Source organism: Sturnus vulgaris, chromosome 4 (assembly GCF_052056855.1).
Source record: "Sturnus vulgaris isolate bStuVul1 chromosome 4, bStuVul1.hap1, whole genome shotgun sequence".
Lineage (NCBI taxonomy): Eukaryota > Metazoa > Chordata > Aves > Passeriformes > Sturnidae > Sturnus > Sturnus vulgaris.
This window is the reverse complement of record NC_142246.1, coordinates 39,323,949-39,344,384: the sequence shown is the minus strand read 5'-3', so window position 1 is coordinate 39,344,384 and position 20,436 is coordinate 39,323,949. Positions and strand designations below refer to the sequence as shown.

The following is a 20,436-nucleotide window of genomic DNA, read 5'->3' as shown; positions in this document are numbered from 1 at the left end:
TAAAAATATTAAAATAATGTCTATATGAAATACCTTAATTGCTATTTAACAGTAGTTATATAAACTCTTACATTTATTACAAAACAGATTTCCACCACTACATACCAGTCTCCAAAAGGCTTTTATTTATCATCTTAAAGTAGCAGATAACTATAAAAATAAACCGTTACTTAATATTCAGTTACTTTAATCATATAAATTTCTTTTTGGAAACACAAAACATATGCAGAAAAAAATACTTTTCTACGGATGTCCCACAATGCACAAAAAACTCTGCACTTGTTCTAGCGCTGCAGTAAAAAAAAGCATCTCCAAAATAAGGGGATTGCAGACCTGGCAGGCTGTTCTTTCTCCCTGTAAACTGCAGTGCTGTACATGGACACGCAGGCAATCTTAGTACGGCCTGAACTGAGGAGGGTAAGGATGGCTCTCTGGGGGAGGTGGTGGTGGCGGCGGTGGTGGTGGCAGCAGTGGCAGAAATGGGTAGGATGAGTTGTACATGTTTGGGCCTGCCCACATCATGTTCATATTTGGAGGCGGAGAGTAGAATTGATGCACATCATTGACATAACCAAAATCTGGAGGAGGAAAGGCATACTGTTGCATCCCTGGATTTTCTCTTCTATGAGGTGGTGGAAACACTGGTGATTCCTGGTATATCCTCCTGTCTGAAAAGTATAGTTGTGGTGGTCTTACATTTGGTCTGAAAAACCCTCGAGGGCCTGATGGAGGAGGAAACAGATCCCTAGAGAAGGAGAATCCTCTGCCACAGTATCCCCTTGAGTAACTTGAAGCAGGCTGTTGCACTGACTGAAGAAGTCCATTATTCTCACCTAAAGAATAAATAAATGTAAGAACCCACACACAAACAGCTATACAAGGAAAACTGAAAAGTAATCTTATCAACAAATAATACTGGCAATCAAGACATGAAGAATAAAGTAATACCAGCAAATCTATTGTATTGTTCTAATCTTGATTGATTGGAGTAATATAAAAAGGATGATCCTGAGAGTTGCAAATTCAGTCTTTAAAAAGAAATTTCATCTTCTTTCCCTCCAGACTTTCCATTTGTCTAAATGGATCTCAGGAATATGCAAATTTTGAGTATTTTGGAAACTTTTTAAGCAAGATTTAACAACAACACATTTTAAAACTCAAGATAAAGCAACACTGCATTACACTGAAGAGATATCCAGCTTTCAGTCCCAAATTGGTATTACAGCATAGACAGAGGACACAATAAATTATTCAAATTAATAAATTAATAAAATTAACTTACTTCATCAGAGAAAAGACATTCTGTAACTCTAGCCAATTAGCTTTCAGCATTCACCTTTTTAAGACGAATTTTACCCTGTACAGCACACTCTAAGCATATATTTAATGTTCATAACAAATATATTGCCCCTTTACATAAATATCATAGAAGTTTTATTGGGATTAGACTATAAAATGAAAAGCACTGAAATTCTAAAAATGCTCCAAAAAGCTCTTAAGATATTCAAAAAGCTGCAGAACTTAAACCCTTAAAAGGATTTTATGGCCAGAAGCAACAAGGTATTCAGGAATATAGCACCACATAAAATAACTGAAATTTAAAAACCCGTGAACCTCATCCTTGGCACTAGAGTACATCGCTTCTCAAAGGTAAAAAGGTTTTTAAGTCAGGAAAGGTAGTGTGATACTAGAATTCCTACTCATTTTCATGGGGGATTAGGAGTTAAAATTCCTTTACTACAAGTAGGCCTCTTGGAAGCACTGAAGTAAAGTACTTGAATGAGTATTTTTCCTTCTTTCTTTCATATACTGTAACAAGAGAATTTTAATATACTCATGTAAACCTTCATCTGAGACCAACTTTGTACCTCAATTTGTGATGTACTGCTGCTGTTGAATTCTACAGCTACAACAAATTGCACATAACTTCAATTTGTGCCATGTTATTTACTAGAAAACCACAGCAAATGAAAACCTATCTCCCTTGACAGAGTGCAATAGTTCTTCCTGTTGTGTTCTCAGTTTTGGAACATAGTTCAGTAACAGCCTCAGCAAGCCCTAGGCAAAGGCAGGTCCACAATAAGCTGGCAGAACAAGGATGTGCTGGAAAACACACTAGATGCTAGATGAACAGAAACCAGGAAAAAATAACCATCAGTAATGAAGTACAGCACAATTCAGATCCATCTCTTAAGGGAAAAAAAACCTGTCCAAATCACAGGGCAAAAGCCAGCCCAAGAAAGATCACGGCTTTATTGATACAAGGGAGGACTATACTGTACAAAATATGAAGGACAGCTACTGATCTCCCAGATCAAGAGAAAAGGGTTTCAGTGGGGCACAGTGTGTATCAGCTTTACAAAGGAGGAGCAGCAAACTCACAGGAGCCTATCTGAGAAATTCAATGGGGGAAGCACCATGCTGCAGACAGCTGAAGCAATCTGGTAAGTAACCAGTAGAAGAGGGTAAGGCATGGGAGTTGTATTTAAAGGGAGAGGTATAAAAAGCGTGCAGCCAAAGCAGACCAATGAGAACAGAAAAAGAGGGATGCAATATGAATCAAAAATCAAAGTTTTGCCAGTAGAGAGGCACAAGAGAAAATTTGATTATGGTAAACAGCACAGCTGCAAGCATGCACCTCGAACAGATAGGACAACAGCAAGACAAAGTGAAGAAGGTTATTCGTATTTTGAAAATCTATACACAGCTTTGTTCATCTAATTGGTAAACATTTAGTAAGCATTTGGTAAACAGAAAGGTTCTCAGCAGGCTACACAAATAAGAGTTATTTAGAAGAGTATTTATATGTCATGGGTGCAGAAGAGCTTCCTTTTAGACACAGGACTAAATTCTTCATCTAAGACCTGTTTCCAAAAACTGCACATGGTCTTCCTCTGTCTCCTCCCAGCACTCAAAGGCTTTTTAGCTCAACCCCATCCAAATGGTAGCCTCTGTTCAGAATCCTCACTGTGTGTCAACAACCAACACTGATGCAAGAGCCTTCGATTCTCACCTAACCATTGCTCTGCTGCTATACCACTTCCCTTCCACATTTCAACTGAATACAACTTAATTTTTCTTCCAAAATAATAATACGGAATGTAGCCACAAATTTAAACTTAAGTTTGGAAAGCACAGAATTACTATTAACTGTATAAAAACTCAATCACTAAGAGAGTTATAAGTAGGCATTCCAAACTTAAGATTAACAGACAAAAGCATTCACTCACTTGATGGAAGTGTTTCTGATCTGATTTTCTTTCTTCCTCGACTTTGAGGCTTCTTTTTCTTCTCTTTTGCCTCTCTTTCTTTTTCATCATCACTGAAATCCAAAACCTGGTTTAAAAAAAAAAAAAAAAAAAAAAAATCAGCCAGCTTCTCTGCACAAGAAAAAAGAAAGAAAAGAAAGAAAAAAGAAAGAAAGAAAAAAGAAAAAACCACTCCGAAAATTTATTATAACATAATTGATGCACGACTCAGTTATCCTTTTTAATTTTCCTGGAAAGAGCAACATTCCAGTGCTGAATACAAATGCTTGATTGACTAGATGTTAGTAAGAAAAGAAAAGGAGCTGACTGGTTACTGCCAAGAAAAAGCTTTCAAAGAGCAACTTAAGATTAAGTGAATAAAAAAATAAATTTTTTAAATTAATTAACTTGGCAATCACTATATAATTCAGCAGTTAAAACTACATTAAATAAAGTATCTACTCCAAAACTGTAAGTAAACTGGAATTTTCTGTAGTCTATTTAATAACACCTTCAGTTGAATTTTCAATAGCAATGCTAGTCCAAAGAAATTTTCAGCTTTGAGGAATGTTGTCATTTGCAACAGATTTAACATCCCTGCAACAATTTCTTCTTGTTACACAAAGTTTTGCTACCTTTTAAATACTAACTAACATGACTTAGTATAAGTTATCAGGGACAGGGAAGAAATCTGTAAGCATCAATTAGTTCCCTGAAAAATAGCTCACTCTTACAACTTAAAAGGGGTAGGATCAGTTCCCACCGTCCCCTTCCCAATTCTCAAAGTAGGGGCTTTGCTGCTTACACAGAGCATGGATCTCAAAAACTGCACCAAAACAGTGCTTTAAAAGCCTCAGGGAAGTTAATCCTGAATGCAACTACTACTACATAACTGGATGCCATACTCAGAAAAGCCATAAGAACTACAGCAAGATTATGTATATCATGAAGTAAAATCTTTGACCAACTCCTGCTTTTTCTAACTCCAATACACCATACTCCAGTAGTGCAGAAATAATGAACAGCGATAGGTACCTTTTACTGCTACCTAATTTCCACACAACATCCCATAGAAGTCACCCCACAGAAAAACTGCAGTTACCTGCTGCTGCTAGCCTTGCAGCATACAGATCACACTTTGTCATCCTCTGACCTCAAAAACAAAGCTAGGAGAGACTTTTAGTGACTCTACAAATAAGCTGGGCTAGTTAAGAGCCTGCCAAATAAGGAATGTTTACCATATAACTAAAAGTAGCAAGTAAGAAAGGCCTACCATGGATTAATTCATTAATGAAGCTTCACACTATCACAAAAAGAAGTGACTCCAGTAACTGTGCACAGTTTACTACAGGGCCTGGCCAGAAACCAGCTGCAATCTGAGATCTCTAAAAGGGTCTGGCCATAAGAGACTATTTCAAGCATCAGTAGCATAAAATTTACTTTGCATCCCTATCAACAGCTATCACCTTGACAGCAAAAGCTACTTTCTATCAGCTCATCAACTGTCACAGCTTAGGACAGTGTGGTATAAACTCTTTAACTGCTAGAACTAACCAAAAATTATTCTAACTGAGGATTACAAGATGTTAGATGTGTTTTTTTCCAAAACAGAGCACACATACAGATCACACAGCCAGAAGACTGCCCGCCCTTGTTACCACTGACTTTTTTCAAGCTTCCTTTTTTCCTTCCTATAATGAGGTAAAGCAAATTTAAATTAAGAAAAATCTTTACGAAAAAAATAAAAACGAAATTTGGAAAAGGCAACGAATCTGTATCTGCAGATTTGACTGACTGTACTTGGTCAATAAAATTTCATGGGTTCCTACAAATTTAGTTTACATATCTACAAGCTTATTTCCTGAACAGCTTTTAAAACATGACTAAAAAAAACCCATAAGAGCTCGCAGTTAGCCAATAAGCCCATTCGGTATCATCACCACAAGAAAATTGCTGAATGAAAGCAAGTTAAGACTAGCCAAAAGTCTCTAAGTACTGTCTTTCAAAGCTCTATGGATAACACACCTACAGTCCAATTCTTATACAACACTTCTAATTCTCAAATTGTGATTGTCTGTGAGATTATGTCTCTACAAGAAAGCAAGGCAATTTACAGTCAGAACTGACAGACAAGCATTCTTCGAGAGAATTTAGCACTGCACAGCTCAGTTTCATTTACGGGAAACAAAAACAGTATTTCAAAAGGCATCATCCTTACTCACTACAGGGGAAAAAGCAACATTCCAAGTTGACAGATTGATACATCATTACAGGACCTATCTTTGAGCACAGAAAAAAAATCATGTCGCAACATCTCTCCCTCAAGCTAGAACAACCATCCTGGGATAAGGACTGTGAATGAAAAATTCAATACTGTCCCTAACAGCATCCTTCTGGACAAGTGGGATGAGCAGGTTCATGAGCAGAACTGCCTGATGGGGAGAGTTCATCAGGCTCAGTTCCAGGGCCAGTTCTGTTCAATGTATTTATCAATGATCTGGATGCAGCATTTAGAAGCACCATGAGGAAGTCTGCTGATGATACCCAACTGCCATTGACTCTCTTGAGGGACAGGAGGCCTTGCAGAAGGATCCAGGTAGATTGAGGCCCCGAGCAATGATTAATGGGATAAAATCTAATGAGTTCAAATGCTGCACACCTAGGATGAAGTAACACCAGACCCAAGTCTAAACTGGGAGAGAACTGGCTGGTGAGCAACCCTGCCAAGAGGGCTCTAGGGGTGCTGGTCAGCAGCAGCTCAGTGGGGATCAGCAGGGTGTGCCCTAGACCCCAGAGGGCAAAACAAATCCTGGGGTGCATCAAGCACAGCACAAGCAGACAGAGGTGACTGTCCTGCTGCATTCAGCCTTGAGGAGCCTCACCCCGAGTGCTCTGTGCAATTCTGGGCCCCACACAGCAAGAATGTCAAAGTCCTTGGTTGCATCCAGAGCAGGGAAACAAAGCTGGTGACAGCACTGGAAGGCATGTCCTGTGAAGAGCAGTTAAGGAGTCTGGACTTGCCTCATTTGTAGAAAGGAGGCTGAGAAGCAACCTCACTGCTCTCTACAGCTTCCTGAGGAAGGGGAGAGAGAGGTGCTGATCTCTTCTACCTCGTATGCAGTAATAGGATGAGTAGGAAGGTCCAAAGCCATACCAGAGAGGTTCAGAATGGAAATAATGAGAAGGGTGGTTGAACACTGGAAGGGACTTCGCAAAGAGGTGGCTGACACCCTGAGCCTGTCAGTAATTAAGACGCATTTGGACAACGCTTTTCACAACACGCTTCAGCTTATGCTTCAGATCAGCCCTGACTGCTGTAGGTTCCCTCCAACTGAAATAGTCTATTCTATTCCATCCTAAAAATTAGTTAGAACACTGGAGAAACAAAATCAAACACCACCATCCTCCACAAAAAAATGCCCCAAACTTCACAAAACACACCTTCCCTACAAAATGACAGAGTTATAAGCATATATTACATAGCATGGAATTATGCTAAAAAGGCAAGCATTTGGAAGATTCAAAACAAGCTCACAGATCTCTTTAGAATACTACAAGGCTTCTAGGAATTTCAGCTACTTTGGATATGTTTAAAGTAGGAATTGCAAGTAAAAGTGACTCAGCTGTTGTGTCGTAAAACAGATCTCATGAAAATACTGCAATAAAACTACCAGCCTTGTGATTATTACTGAATACTCACAAAATGTATAGCTAGAGTGAAGAACCACTGATAGAAAGTCATTGGAGAACTATTTTCAGTTCCTACAGCAAATTATGTCAATGGTCACAGGGAGCTCCTAACTCTACATGACCCTGTATGACAGCCTTTTTTATGGAAGAAGCTTGCCTCCTTCCTCTCGTGGAACTATTGTTTCATAACAGCAAACTAGGGATAGCTTACCAAGAAGCCATTTAAAGAATGCAACAAAAATGTCAAGTTAATTTTGAAGAGCAGAACAGCTTAAATATCCAAGTAGTAAGTTTGCAGAGTACTGTATGCCTTTAAAGACAAACAATTGCTTGTGGTCAACTAAAGACAAAGCTGAAGTAAAATAATGACAAGGACAAAAATTCCCTAGCAGAAGCAGAATTATTAGGGAAGGTAAAAGCACTGCTATCCGAAGTTAAACATTCAGGTTGTCAAATATGTTCTTGAAGGACTGCCAACTGCAAAAAGTAAGTAGAGAGACAGGTAGTATTCTCTATACTATGAGACCTCTCCAAGAAAAGCATGATCCTTTCTCCCAATGAAGAGGTATATATATTCAAGTCTTGTCTCCATAAAAAGGTAAGTTTGCTAATTACTTGCTCTGCACAGAATTTTTTTTCCACATATGACTTGTGCAATCAAAAACAACAAACAAAAAAAACCCCTCTGTAGTTACTTCAGGTGGTGGTTCTTGGTCATTCTTCCAAGACGCATCTGAACCTTTTTCCCTGAAAGAAAAAAAAACAAACAACACAAAACACAAATTAGACAATCCAGATAAAGGAAGGCTAACACTTTCTATAACATATCAGGTCTCCTAGAACAGGAGCTTTCTCTTTTCAAAGAGTTACTTGATTTTTGGTATTGTTTATAAGCAAATAGTAACCTATAGGTCAACTCGAGGCTTCACAACACTTGAAAAATCTTCCTACTTTCAAGAAATAACTGAACATTTCAGTCAAACATCCAGTTTAATAGTAAGTTTTGGTCAATATCCTCTAAACAAATCCTTTTGAATCTTAATTGCTTTGAACCTGAACTGAGGAAGCTCACTTCAACTTTGAGTATGCTTGTGATTGTTAGTCAACAGCATAGGATTCTTCTCATTTTAGAATATGTATCTTCAGTTAAAAAGAACAATAAACTCATTCAGTAGGACAGAGGCTTTCAATATAACTACAGCAAATAAATTCAGAACTGAAAGATCCTCAGTGCTTGGCTAACAATCTTAAGACGGTGTTAGCTAGGTAACTAGGTTTCACCTTTTATTTTGTTGAAACATAAAATTAAATTGCAAGACAAAAGACATTTAAAGATGCAAAAACTCAACTGTCTTGCCTGATTAGCACCAAAATTCATTTGGATTTGTCTAATTTATTTAACCCAGTGTGAATTCCTTCACTAAAAATCAAGTAATTTCTTTGATTAACAAAGAATTTGTGAAACAGATTTAAATTACACTGCCATTAGTCTGTTGAAGGTTTTTTCCATGATGCTCTCAAATTCTCTAATTTTTCTATGATGCTCTAAATTTCCATGATTCTCAAATTCTGTGTTTTGGTCTGAAATGTCAAGGTACAATCCTTATCTACACATAAAAACTGTATAAAACAGTGCAATACTGAAAATTCTTACTCACAAAATGGAACCACACCGTTAAAAACATCAATATGTTCAGTGTGAAATGCCTTCAGTCAGTATTCTAATAACCAAAGGTTTTTCATGTATTCACCAAGTTAGCAACAATCAAGTAGCAGTAACAACCAAAAACTACACAGCCATCAGTTTCAGCAGCCTGGCCTTTAGAGGTCCTTAGTCACACCTGTGAGAGCACCCCTAACCATAAAAGTGAAGTTCAATCTCTACACGTCCTTTTGAGATTACAAGTAAAAGGGAAGGCAAGGAAGACATTTTAAAGTTCAATTAGAAGAATACATTACAGGGAGGAATGTAAGATAAGAACGCTATACAAATAATTCGTCAGTTGCAGAAAACTTTTTTTTTATTACTGTGAACTGAACTGTTTCTTCCTTTCATCTTGTTATTTTGGAGCAACACATGCCTGCCAGAAATACCAGAGCACAAAAGAATTGCCAGGACCTGTGGTCATTCAGCAATACGTAACATCACTGCAAACTTTAAACCTTTCAAGGTCAGGTAGCTTATCTCACTCTCCCAAACAAGCCTTTCTCATTTCAGCAAACAAAAACTGCTTTTCATGCTCAAGGTATTTAATGTCTTCTGCAAAGAACAATATAGTAATTCTCTGATTGGTGAAGTCACATTCTGTAAGATCTTGAAGTCTAACAAAAGGTAATTCAGAGGAATCATGAAAATACATAAGCTTTTTTAAAACTGCATTTCAGGCAATACAGCACCAGCCTATCTTTAGCAACAAATTATTTTGCATTCAGAAAGTTTTACACTACACTTTCACTTATTTTTCTATAAAGTCTGACTTATTCATAGCACTGCAACTTTGTACAATGCAAGCAGATTGCATTTCAGATTTCAGAAAAAGCTTCTAACTCAGTTCTTTCTTTCAAATCTTAAGTCTTGATCCCATTCCTTTTCAAAGAATCATCACAGTTTTTTGAACAGCAGTTTTAAAACTTTAAGCCTGTAATACACCCACAGCCTGGTCTGCACACATTCAAACTAAGAAATAGCAGAAAATAAAAGTTATTGGTTTTAAATTTGCAATCTACTAAGGTCCAAAAGGCTTCTAGTGGATCACTGACCAAAGCCTGACTTTTCTACTATCCATGTCACAGTCAGAACATTAAGCTTTCTTCATACAGCATTACAGCACAAATCAGAAATTCATCTGTTTATAATGAAACCTATTTAGTGAAAAGGCAGTTTTTATTTATTTATTTAGTGAAAATAGCACCAAATGCCTCACAGAAGCTTAAGAAATTGTACTGACAAAACCCAGAAATAAAATATTGTTTCAGCGTACGGTTACTAAAGTCACACTACTCATCCTAATCAAGACAAGAAACAACGTCTGAAGCACTGTTCAGCTGTACTGATTAAGCCATCGAAGTCTGAAGTATCTCGCCTAGGCTTCAGATTTTTACCACCTATGACAGTTAAGTACTACCAAATGAAAAATGGTTTCCCAAACTACTTCCAAAGCATGAAACAAAGTAAAACACAAGTCTCCCATCTCAGATGCTGAGTACAGCATACAGTTATTGATGCAGCAAGCAGATGATTAGAGTCTGTGCACTTACTGTGCTAAGCAACAAAGCTTAATAGCAGAAATCAAAGACCAGCTGGCATCAAAATGCTGCAGAAAAACAAACAAGCATCAGAGCAAGAAAGTGATCTATTTTGATCCTCACTAAAAGGAAGAAAATATGCTTGTTGCTTGCACAGAAATGAGGAACTTAAAAAAAAAAAAAAAAAAAAAAAAAAAAAAGACTCCTACAGGTCTGGCTACACGTTTGACTAAAGAAAAGAACTATTCAGTATGAATACTGCCACAACTGTAATGAATGCAATCATTTAACCAACTCCTGAGAACTAATCCTAATAAACAGAAACTAAGTCACTGGTAGGATAGAAGATATCTAACTTATAGTTATTTCAGATGATTGCTCATCAATAATTAGAACATTAATATCTGTCATTTATTATGTTTTATTTCTTAGTCTGTGTCTTTGAACATGGCATCAGGTCCTATTTATTCACACTACTTTCTTCCCAGTCAGACTGGGATACACAAACATTACTGAAAAGCTTCTGAACATTATACTACATTGTCACTCAAATCCCTTCTCTCTTCCAAATTCAGAGGGTAACTTTTATCTAGCATTGTTATCCTCCACCTGTGTAATAGATTTATTGAAAATTACATTTCTATTCTGGCCTTGCGATATGAAATAAAAATAGTAAATTAATAGGAACTTGTTCAGAATGCAAACAAGTTTATTATCAGTTGTATATCAGAAACTATACAAGAATCTAAAGAAAGACAAAAACTGGAAAGTTCAGCTTGAAAAACTGTCTTTTTTTATACTCATGTATATGTGTGTCACAGAATGTGGAGGAAGTATCAATGAACTTTTCTGGTTGTGGTATTTTAGTTGGCATATAAAGAAAGCAAATTTAGTATATTACGTAGAATAAGAAGCTTAACTTTAGTAATTACAGCACTTTAAAAGCTTGCAGTTTACAGCCACTCTTTACTGTTCTCAAAGGCAAAATAGTACAGTCCTGTTATTAGAACCTAGTTAAGAACATTTAAAGGAAATATAAAGTTTAGTATTAAGCTTAGTACTAGTTTCTTCACTGAAGACTCAACTTTAATCCAACATTTTTAGCTATATAAAAAACCATCATAACCAGATGAGAAAAGAAATCGGACTCACTGTTTCAGTTTCTCTGCAAATATATACTGGGTGAAGTCCTCCACTGATGGAGCAAAATACATGCTATCTTGCACATTAATACCACTCTCTTTGATATGCTCAGAGCTGTTAAATCTTATCACATAAAAAGGATGTGAAACAGGACCAAATATCTCAAATATCTGAAAGAAATAAAATTAAAATGTTTAAATAAACTACAAGTAGAGTAGTAGCAGCTAATTTCATTGTAGACAATGATATTTAAGAAATCAAATATATTTTCAAGATGCAGCATCAAACAGAAGGTCCTTTCACACTTTAGGTTTATTACTGAATTTTGACAGTGTATTTCCCCAACTACTGCTTCTTATTATATGGAAAAGAAAGTTCTCACACCCTTAGTAATCCTTCCTTTTGTCCAATCTCTATTTTTCTGTGTCTGATACTGTTCCAAGTGTTACAAGACTTGAAAATCTTCTGATCATTATTTCCTCAAAGTTTATCTTAACAAGATGCGTTTACAACAGTTACCTCTTGTTCCCCAATTCCATGGAGAGCAGAGAATTTTGCCATGTTTTACAGAACACCTGTAATTCAGGCTAGGTTTGTTCCACTCACATCTAGCATTCAAACATATTTCAGTAGTAACCATTGTGGATGATGGCTTTCCTTCTACAGAAAATTCAATGCAACAACCCTTTCAATTAACATTCTTCACTGGTCTTAAATCAGAACAGCACAGAATAGAAGAAAACTTTCCCCATTTTCCATAAAACTTCACTCTAACCACTGCCTCTATCTGGCAGTAAAAGAGTGTATAGCCTGTTATTTCAAGACATCATGCATCTCAAAGTAATCTCTTCCTCTCCACTACTACTCTCATCAAACACTGGGAACTCACCAGATAATTTTAATTCTGTAAGGATGCAATTAATTCTAGGTTAGGAATTCTTAAGATTAAAAAAAAAACAGATGAATATAGCAAGAGTCAAAGGCACAAAGAAAAACTATATATCAAAAAAACATTATCTTTCATTTAGTCGACTTCAACTCTACTTTCTGGAGTGCTAAAGAATGCTTCCAATTTTATATTAGAATGACAAGGTTTTATTTTACACCCACCTTTCCTACTGCTTGCCTATCTTCTTTAAAAATTATGCTTTCCTCATTTACTGGAGGTAGGCCTTTCAGTGATTCAATTATTACTAAAATGGAAAGAAAAAATAAATTAGAACTTTATGTTTCAACAGCGAGCAGTTAATTAGAGTAAAAGTTAACAAACCACACTGCTACTTGTATACTTAAGTTTGTAGAGCTGCAACCAAATATTCTTGCATACGTATAAAAGTACTTAGAATCATACATCCCTTCTCCAATGATATGTGAGTGGTAATACTTACATTGCTTACAGAATTATTGTCCTCTGGGGTAAAGAGAGAGTGTCCAAAGAATCACACCAGAACACAAAAGCTGTCTGGCAGTTCAGTCACAGCAGCAACTGATGTTGTTTATATATGCATATACACAATCTCTTCTACATTCTGCAATTTAATGCCCTAGAAGTCTCACAGTACATTTGGGCCTAACAATGATTAAACTCTTCTACCTACAAAACAATAGAATGCTCAATTAAGTGTTCTTGACTGGAAAATAAAGTCACTCAAGTACATAGTGTCACTCAGGCTCAAGATCATCAATGCTAAATTTATATAAAAGGACTTTCAGCAATCAACATGTCCCCAAACCAAAAATTACTGCTACTACTGCAATCTGCAAAAACCTTAACGAGCCAAACAAAGATACGACCATATTACAGGCTTAATAGTTCACTGAATTTCAAGATAATTTGTGGAATCGATTTCTTTTGTGCCTACCTTTAAGATAAAATATACAGTGAAAGTAGCCAATGTTGTATGGTTGTTTAAACCTCATGAGAAATATATCTTAGCAAAAAAACCCAGAAAAAATTCCCCAAATATCCAAACAATAAAACCCTACAAAAAACAACATACCAAAAACTCTCAGATAATATTCTCAACTTGATTCACAAGTAGCTCCCAGTCTGAAGTGGGCTAAGGAAAATATATTCTGAAGAGTACAATACACTAGTCCCATGAAATTTAGGAGAAACACTACCACCTCCAGCCTATTTGACTTATGGCTTCCCCTACACCAACACAGCCTAAATTATCTGCTTCTACTCTTGTAGGGGCCAAAGTACAGCCCCTGGGAAAGTTCCTCATATACACCAAAGCTATTTACTCTCCAGCCCCAATCCACACAGCGAATTTTTCCTCTTCTCTTTAAGTACCTTGAAGCAAAACACAGCAAAAGTTTTGTCAAATTCTGATACACTGAGCAGAAGTTCACAGAAAGTACTGTCATTTTGCTTTTAATGACTGCACAGCAAGCATAAACCTACACTGTTCTAGCCTCAAATTTACCTCACAGGACAAAATATCCACTTTAAAAGTATCACTCACTCACTGCAGAACTTGGAAGCTTGCTACAAAGAACAGCAGACATTCTGAGGGACATCAAAGGGACAGAGAAAGAATATTTATTGTTGTGTCAGAATAATATTTGTGGCTTCCAAATGAGAAATCAACGCCCCTCAGACTAGATATAAACCTGGTAGACACAGGTATCAAGGTAGTTCAAAAATCAAAAAACAATCCCCAATTAGCTGGCATCCCTAATATAGCCAAAGTCGACTGAAATTAAGGCCAGTTTTCAGAAGAACTGAAAAGAAACTAAAAGGTGGAGAAAGAAGTCATAAAGCAATGTAGTGCAAGCAAGAAAATAATCACAGATGTCCTGGGTGTTTAAGCCGTTCATACGATTTTATTTCCTCATAATCATCAGCTTGTTTTCTAACTTTCAGCAACAAATCTAATTCAACACTTTATACATGTACATTACATAAAGTAGGATGCAGCCTGAAGAATTCACCTACCAGTGAACTAGTATTTGAAACGATTATACTCACCAGTGAGGATTAGAATTAAGGATGGTTTTCAAAACTGTAGTCTTTAAAACAGTTTTGTTTATACTTTCACAATTTAAACCAAAAATAAGAATAATAGCAAGTATGATTCAACTTTTGTTTTAAACTTGTTTTCAAAGTACCATTTTAGCTGAAGGCAGCCTTCTTGAAATCCCCATTTTTATCAATAAGCAAAAATGGGCAAAGTAGAAAAAAACCAGATTACTACCCTCCACACCCTCCACCTAGCTTCCTGCAAATGAATGAAATTAAATCTCACTCCAATAAAACAGAGGAATTGCCTGTATTACCCGAAGTCTTTTAAAAGAAGAATTAATAGCAAAAATTATTTACTTTCTTTTGTACTGCATTCAGCATAAATACTACAACTTCAAAACCGAACTTAATTCTAATTTTCATAAGCAAATTGCTTGGAATGCAGTTCAAGCAGAAGGGAACCCTTGAAATAGCCCAAACGCAAATATACTGTGGATGTTTTATTAATATGAGCTTCAGCAAAACCTTGATTTCATTTTTCAGATACTGAGGTCCACACAGATCCAAAAGATCCCTAAATCTCTATGCCTGCAGTTAAACTTGCATCCATTCTATATCTCAATCCCATTAAGCTTACCCTCCACCTATAAATCATGCTAGTCACACCATCCTCTGACTGCTGACATGGGCAGCTTTCATTTGCTCAAGGTGCCAGAAGTGGTATGAATAAAGATATAAATAAATAAATAACTTACACTGTTGAAGAAACAAGTCTTTTTCCTGTCCTCATATATGCAGGCAAGCACTTGGCACTGCATTGTATTGCATCTGTGCTTTCAGTTATACAGTTCCTATATATTCAGGGATTATTCAAAAATAGCACCTAGCAGTGGAAGATTTTCTTAAAACAAAATACAATAACTGTGGCCAGTGTCAATATAAAAATCGTAATACACAGTAGAAAAAAATGGGTTTTGATTAAAAAATTAAACATGAAAGTCCCACAGAAACGCATGCATATAAGCCAAATAAAAGGTAACTCAACACAAATGTCATCTGTTAGTTTGAATTCCAATTCAGTGACCTGCTAACCCCAGAAATACAATGCTGCAGGACTGACACTTTGAAGGAACAGCTAACAACTCAATTCGTGTAGAGATATATAGAAATTATAATAGTTAAAAACAAAGCAAACATATGTTGCCTACCTAGCTGCTCAATGATGCTGGAAACTGTCCCAAGGACCTTCAGTTCAACATCATCTGGAAGAATTACTGATAAGTCTTCAACAGGAGGCAGTTCCTGCAAACAGCAAGTCAATGTTTAAAATATAATATTACATGAAGGCACTTACCACTATGTCACTGCAATAGTTTGACAGTTTGGAAAAATCCCTTGGCATTTTGAAGATTTTATTTTTAGAAAATCTAGTTTGATTTACCTCTTTCAGAATGATCCTAAGTGAATTCATTTTGAAGGACCACCACCTTTTGAGGACATCTCTCCTACAGAGACACTACTCTACATATTTCCATCACAACTAAGGCAGAAGCCAATTTTATTCAACTGGAGAAAGCCAACAATTGGCAGGCATTTCATCCAAGCTCAATGTACACCACCATAACTAAACAATCAGAAATCAAAAAATAAGACCACTTGCAACAATATTCAATGCATGCTAGAATAAAAACGTACACAGCAAGGGGCAATATAGCATAAAATATACCAGATGTGTATAATCTGATTTAACAAAATGGAGTCTGTCCATTTACATCATGACTTGGATCATTTTTTTTACTTTGCTCACGTGGGTGGCTTTTGCTTTACCTACTAAATTGTGTCTAGCTCAGCCTTGGAGTTTCTCTTTTACTATTCTGATTCTAACCCCATCTTGACTGACTTGAAATATAAATTTTTAGTTGGGTTAGTAGGAATGCCTTTTAAAAACACCACATTGTACTTACCTCAATAGGCAACTCATCCTTTGTCCTAATACAGTAAGATTTGTTATCCTTCTCATTCGGATGATCCTCTTCATCAGATACTGCTGAAGACGAAGAGAAGAGTGTAGTTGATGAACTATCTGAATCTGTATCACTGAATAAAAAAGCAAACACGGGAGTTACAATACTGCCTTCTCATAGTCACTGTTCTTGCAAAATCCCAATACTAGCATAAGGCTGAGTGAAAGTTAAGAAAATATTTACTTCAAGCACATCTTGCACAGTAAAGGGGAAAAAATCTCATTTTGATAAATAAAAGTTTCATAATTCATGTCCTGTCCAAATCCCCCAGTAAAAATTCACACAGACTAATTCAATACTTCTCACTGTCGCATGTGTAAGAGATGTTTATTGTCTTAGACCCTTAATGTTTCAAGTAGAGTGCAGTAAGAAACCAGGCCTTATTCATGTCAATATGTTTGTTTTAGCAAAGGTCCAAGGTCTTCAAGGGTTGGTGGAAGAAAAAAATGTGGAGCAACTAATCACAGTAACTGAAAAAATGCAATACAAACCTTACACTAAAAAATACACTGAGATAAGCAAATTTATGCAAAATAGCCTTTCTTACCTGAAAGGAAAAAAAAAACCCACTCCTTTCTAGATTCTTGTAATACCACAGTCTCATTCCCAAGTAAATGGATGGCTTTCTATCGATAATTTTTTCATTCCAACAAATACTCACAAGCAATGACAAGAAATAAGCACACCTCTCCAAGTAAACCTTTTGAAAAAGTCAAATATGGACTTCTTGGAACATCAATACAGCAGAAAGACAAAAAAAAAAATCAGACTAAAAGACCAATCAGTGGAGAGAGTTAAAAAACAAAACAAAGACTGAGATACATGCAAGACATACAAGTTGAAGTTATGAACATTTCATCTTTAGGGCTCATCAACACAAGAGATTTTGGAAGTAAAAAAAGCAAGAAACAGATGAAGCCCCTGGAAGTCAGGAATTTCACTCTCACGATACTTCATGACATTCAACTCAAAAAGTACTTCTGAAGTCAAACTTTAATCAATTAACTGTTAATGAAGCTTTGTATTGTTAACAGGAGAGTCTTAGACTTTCTTTTAGCCTCCTCTAATCAAAAGAAGCACATGGCCATCTTGCTGCACCGGCCCAATATGAAAACACAAGACTTACTGCAACGACCAAAGTGCGCACACTGCTAACACGGCAAGAGAGCCCAAATTTCACCAGTTACTTTTCACCAACTACACTGAACAACGAAGCACGTATGTAGCATGTAGCAAGTAGAAGACGGAATCTCCTACTCTAAAAATTTTTTTCAGAAAAAGGTTGAGAATGAGCTTTTCCACTGAGATGTCAACATCAGAGCACGTGGTACAGTGTGCAGAGTCTGCACCTTGAGTCCTACATTCAGGTTTTTCAGCAGTAACACCGCGGGTGTCATGCCCCAAGAGCGGCAGGTGCATCCTGTGAGAACCACGTAAAGCCGCTGGCGTGGCCCAACACGCTCTCCAGGCCGCAACCACCAAACTCATGCTGCTGTTAAATCCTACACCTTTACAGGCACTTCTCTGGAAGCCTAATTTAACAGACTCCTAACAAAATGTTAACTGAAAATTACACCTGTGATGGGAAGGAGCGAACTCCAGAGGGTGAAACACCGGGGCGGGGGAGGCAGCGGGCAGACACACCGGGCTCTGCGGCGCTCAGCGACAGCGGCCTGCAGAGACAGGTCTCGGCGCGAAAGGGGCTACCCGCGGAGAGCACCGGGGCTGAACTCACCTGTCTGAGTCCGACGAGAGCACGGCGGCAGCGGGCACGGCGGCAGCGGGCGCAAGGGGCGCGCCGGGAAAAGCGGGCACAAGGGGCAAAGCGGGCGCGCCGGGAGAGGCGGGCGCAAGGGGAGAAGGGCCGGGAGAAGCGGGCGCGCCTGGAGAAGCGGGCGCAAGGGGCGAAGCGGGCGCGCCGGGCGCAAGGGGAGAAGCGGGCGCAAGGGGCGAAGCGGGCGCAAGGGGAGAAGCGGGCGCAAGGGGAGAAGCGGGCGCAAGGGGAGAAGCGGGCGCAAGGGGAGAAGCGGGCGCAAGGGGAGAAGCGGGCGCAAGGGGAGAAGGGCCGGGAGAAGCGGGCGCGCCGGAAGAGGTGGGCGCAAGGGGCAAAGCGGGCGCGCCGGGAGAGGCGGGCGCAAGGGGCAAAGCGGGCGCACCGGGAGAAGCGGGCGCAAGGGGCGAAGCGGGCGCAAGGGGAGAAGCGGGCGCAAGGGGAGAAGCGGGCGCAAGGGGAGAAGCGGGCGCAAGGAGAGAAGGGCCGGGAGAAGCGGGCGCAAGGGGCAAAGCGGGCGCGCCGGGAGAGGGGGGCGCAAGGAACGAAGCGGGCGCGCCGGGAGAAGCCGGCGCACGGGGGGAAGCCGGCGCAGGGGGAGAAGCGGGCGCGCCGGGAGAAGCGGGCGCAAGGGGCGAAGCGGGCGCAAGGGGCGAAGCGGGCGCAAGGGGCGAAGCGGGCGCGCCGGGAGAAGCCGGCGCAGGGGGGAAAGCGAGCTCAGGGGAAGAAGCGGGCGGGGGCGAGCGGCGCGGTCCCGTGGCTAGGGGCAGAGTGGCCTGGGCTTCCCCACCGCCCTCCACAGGGCCCGGCACCTTCTCCTGGTCAGCCGCCCATTGCCCGTCCGGCCCCACGGCCAAGTTCTCCAGCTGTTTCACCACCTCCTGCGGCACCTCCTGCTGCGCCTCCATTCCCGCGCCACGAGGCCCGCGGCACCGCCCCCGGCGCGCGTCACTTCCGGCTGCCGCGAGCTGACCCCGGCGCGCGTTCCGAGACACGGGGCCGGAGAGGGGCGGGGCCGGAGGGGGGGGGGCCGGAGAGGGGCGGGGCCGGAGAGGGGCGGGGCGGGGTCGGGGGAGGGGCGGGGCCGGGGGAGGGGCGGGGCCGGGGGAGGGGCGGGGCCGGGCCGGGCCGGCAATGGCTGCGGAGGGCTCTGGACATGGCGGGGGCGGATCAGGGCCCGGCCCGGCGCCCGGGTAACTTCGGATGGTGCAAACCTCGCCCCCGGGGCCTGCTTGAAACACAAAGCTAGACTTCATGGCTGCTCTTGCTGAAGACCTGATGGGACGGATTCGTTTTTCTGTTTTATAAATGTGCTGACAACACACAGAATCATGTAATTAAAACTAAAAATTAAAAAAAAAAATGAAAGAAAAGCTCTATAATATCAAATTAGTACACTAATAGTAATTTGTAGTACTCTGACGTAGTGACCCAATAATGATATATATAATAATGTGTAATTATGCCAAGCTCTCCAAAACATAAATGTTTGTTTATGATTTGGGTTCACCATAAATACTTATGGGTTTGGAGCTTGAGATTTTTTGTGGTGTCTGTCTCACACAACTCGGTGGGGGTGAGGAAAGGACTCTTGGCATCCCAAGGTCTGGCACACCTGGTATCCCTGACCCATAGGAGAGAAGAGACTCAAGTTCCTCCTGACCGCCCTCTGTGTGGTTGGTGTCACATAGATAAAGCTTTTCCTCGCGAGGGTAGCACAGCATGTTTTCTCTTTAGCACAATTTATCCATGAGAAATGACAAAAGATGTGCCAAAGACACCACAGCGTCAGGAGGTCACTGTTAGGGTGCCAAGTCCCTTTAACCTAGCCTCCAAAGTGTAGTTTGACAGCTGTGCTCCTGGGCCAACACGGCGTATCCTGGACCACATCACACTGTCCCTTGGACAGGATTCCAAATGGTCTTCATTACCAGGCAACAGAGTACAGTATAGGCCTGAGGAGGATAAATAGATAAAAATAGTTAAATATTTGAAAAAGTTGCATGTAATAAGGCTGGAAGTGCCAGAGAGGACCAGGACTTGAATATCTGATGAGAGCAGAGGATGATGTTTTCCCTGTAATAACCTTCCCCTCCAGCTCTGAGAGAACTGTGTGCCCCACAGCTCAAACGTCACCCAAAACATTTTACTCTTGTCCAGAACATTTTACTCTTGTTCCTTTTTCCTTTCCTTTTTCATTTCTTTTCCATTCTTGTTTGTTTGACTTAATCCTTCTCTTTTATATTAATTTGTTGTTGTTCATTGTCTCTTTGAGAGCCAAGGAACACAACTGTGGAAGAGATGTGGCTCATCATATTCAGTCTCCTGCGTTCTCAGACAATC

General features: G+C 39.6%; 1 protein-coding gene across 1 annotated transcript; it reads right to left on the bottom strand.

The window, feature by feature from the left end:
- Positions 1 to 102: 102 nt before the first annotated feature.
- Positions 103 to 19,018, bottom strand: NAF1 (nuclear assembly factor 1 ribonucleoprotein). The gene is made up of 9 exons (XM_088163646.1): positions 18,823 to 19,018; positions 18,058 to 18,120; positions 16,263 to 16,395; positions 15,507 to 15,600; positions 12,438 to 12,520; positions 11,337 to 11,497; positions 7,634 to 7,685; positions 3,231 to 3,336; positions 103 to 833 (listed from the first exon to the last, which is right to left on the bottom strand). Exons 1-9 carry the CDS (start codon positions 18,999 to 19,001, stop codon positions 394 to 396), a joined length of 1,311 nt encoding a protein of 436 aa, XP_088019772.1. The 5' UTR covers positions 19,002 to 19,018; the 3' UTR covers positions 103 to 393.
- Positions 19,019 to 20,436: the final 1,418 nt, after the last annotated feature.

Coding starts and splice junctions, on each gene's coding strand:
- NAF1 (XM_088163646.1), bottom strand. CDS start 19,001: ATGGAGGCGCAGCAGGAGGTGCCGCAGGAGGTGGTGAAACAGCTGGAG. Junction 15,601..16,262: donor AGGATGAGTTGCCTATTGAG/GTAAGTACAATG, acceptor TGCTGTTTGCAG/GAACTGCCTCCTGTTGAAGA. Junction 834..3,230: donor ATCAGAAACACTTCCATCAA/GTGAGTGAATGC, acceptor TTTATTCTTTAG/GTGAGAATAATGGACTTCTT.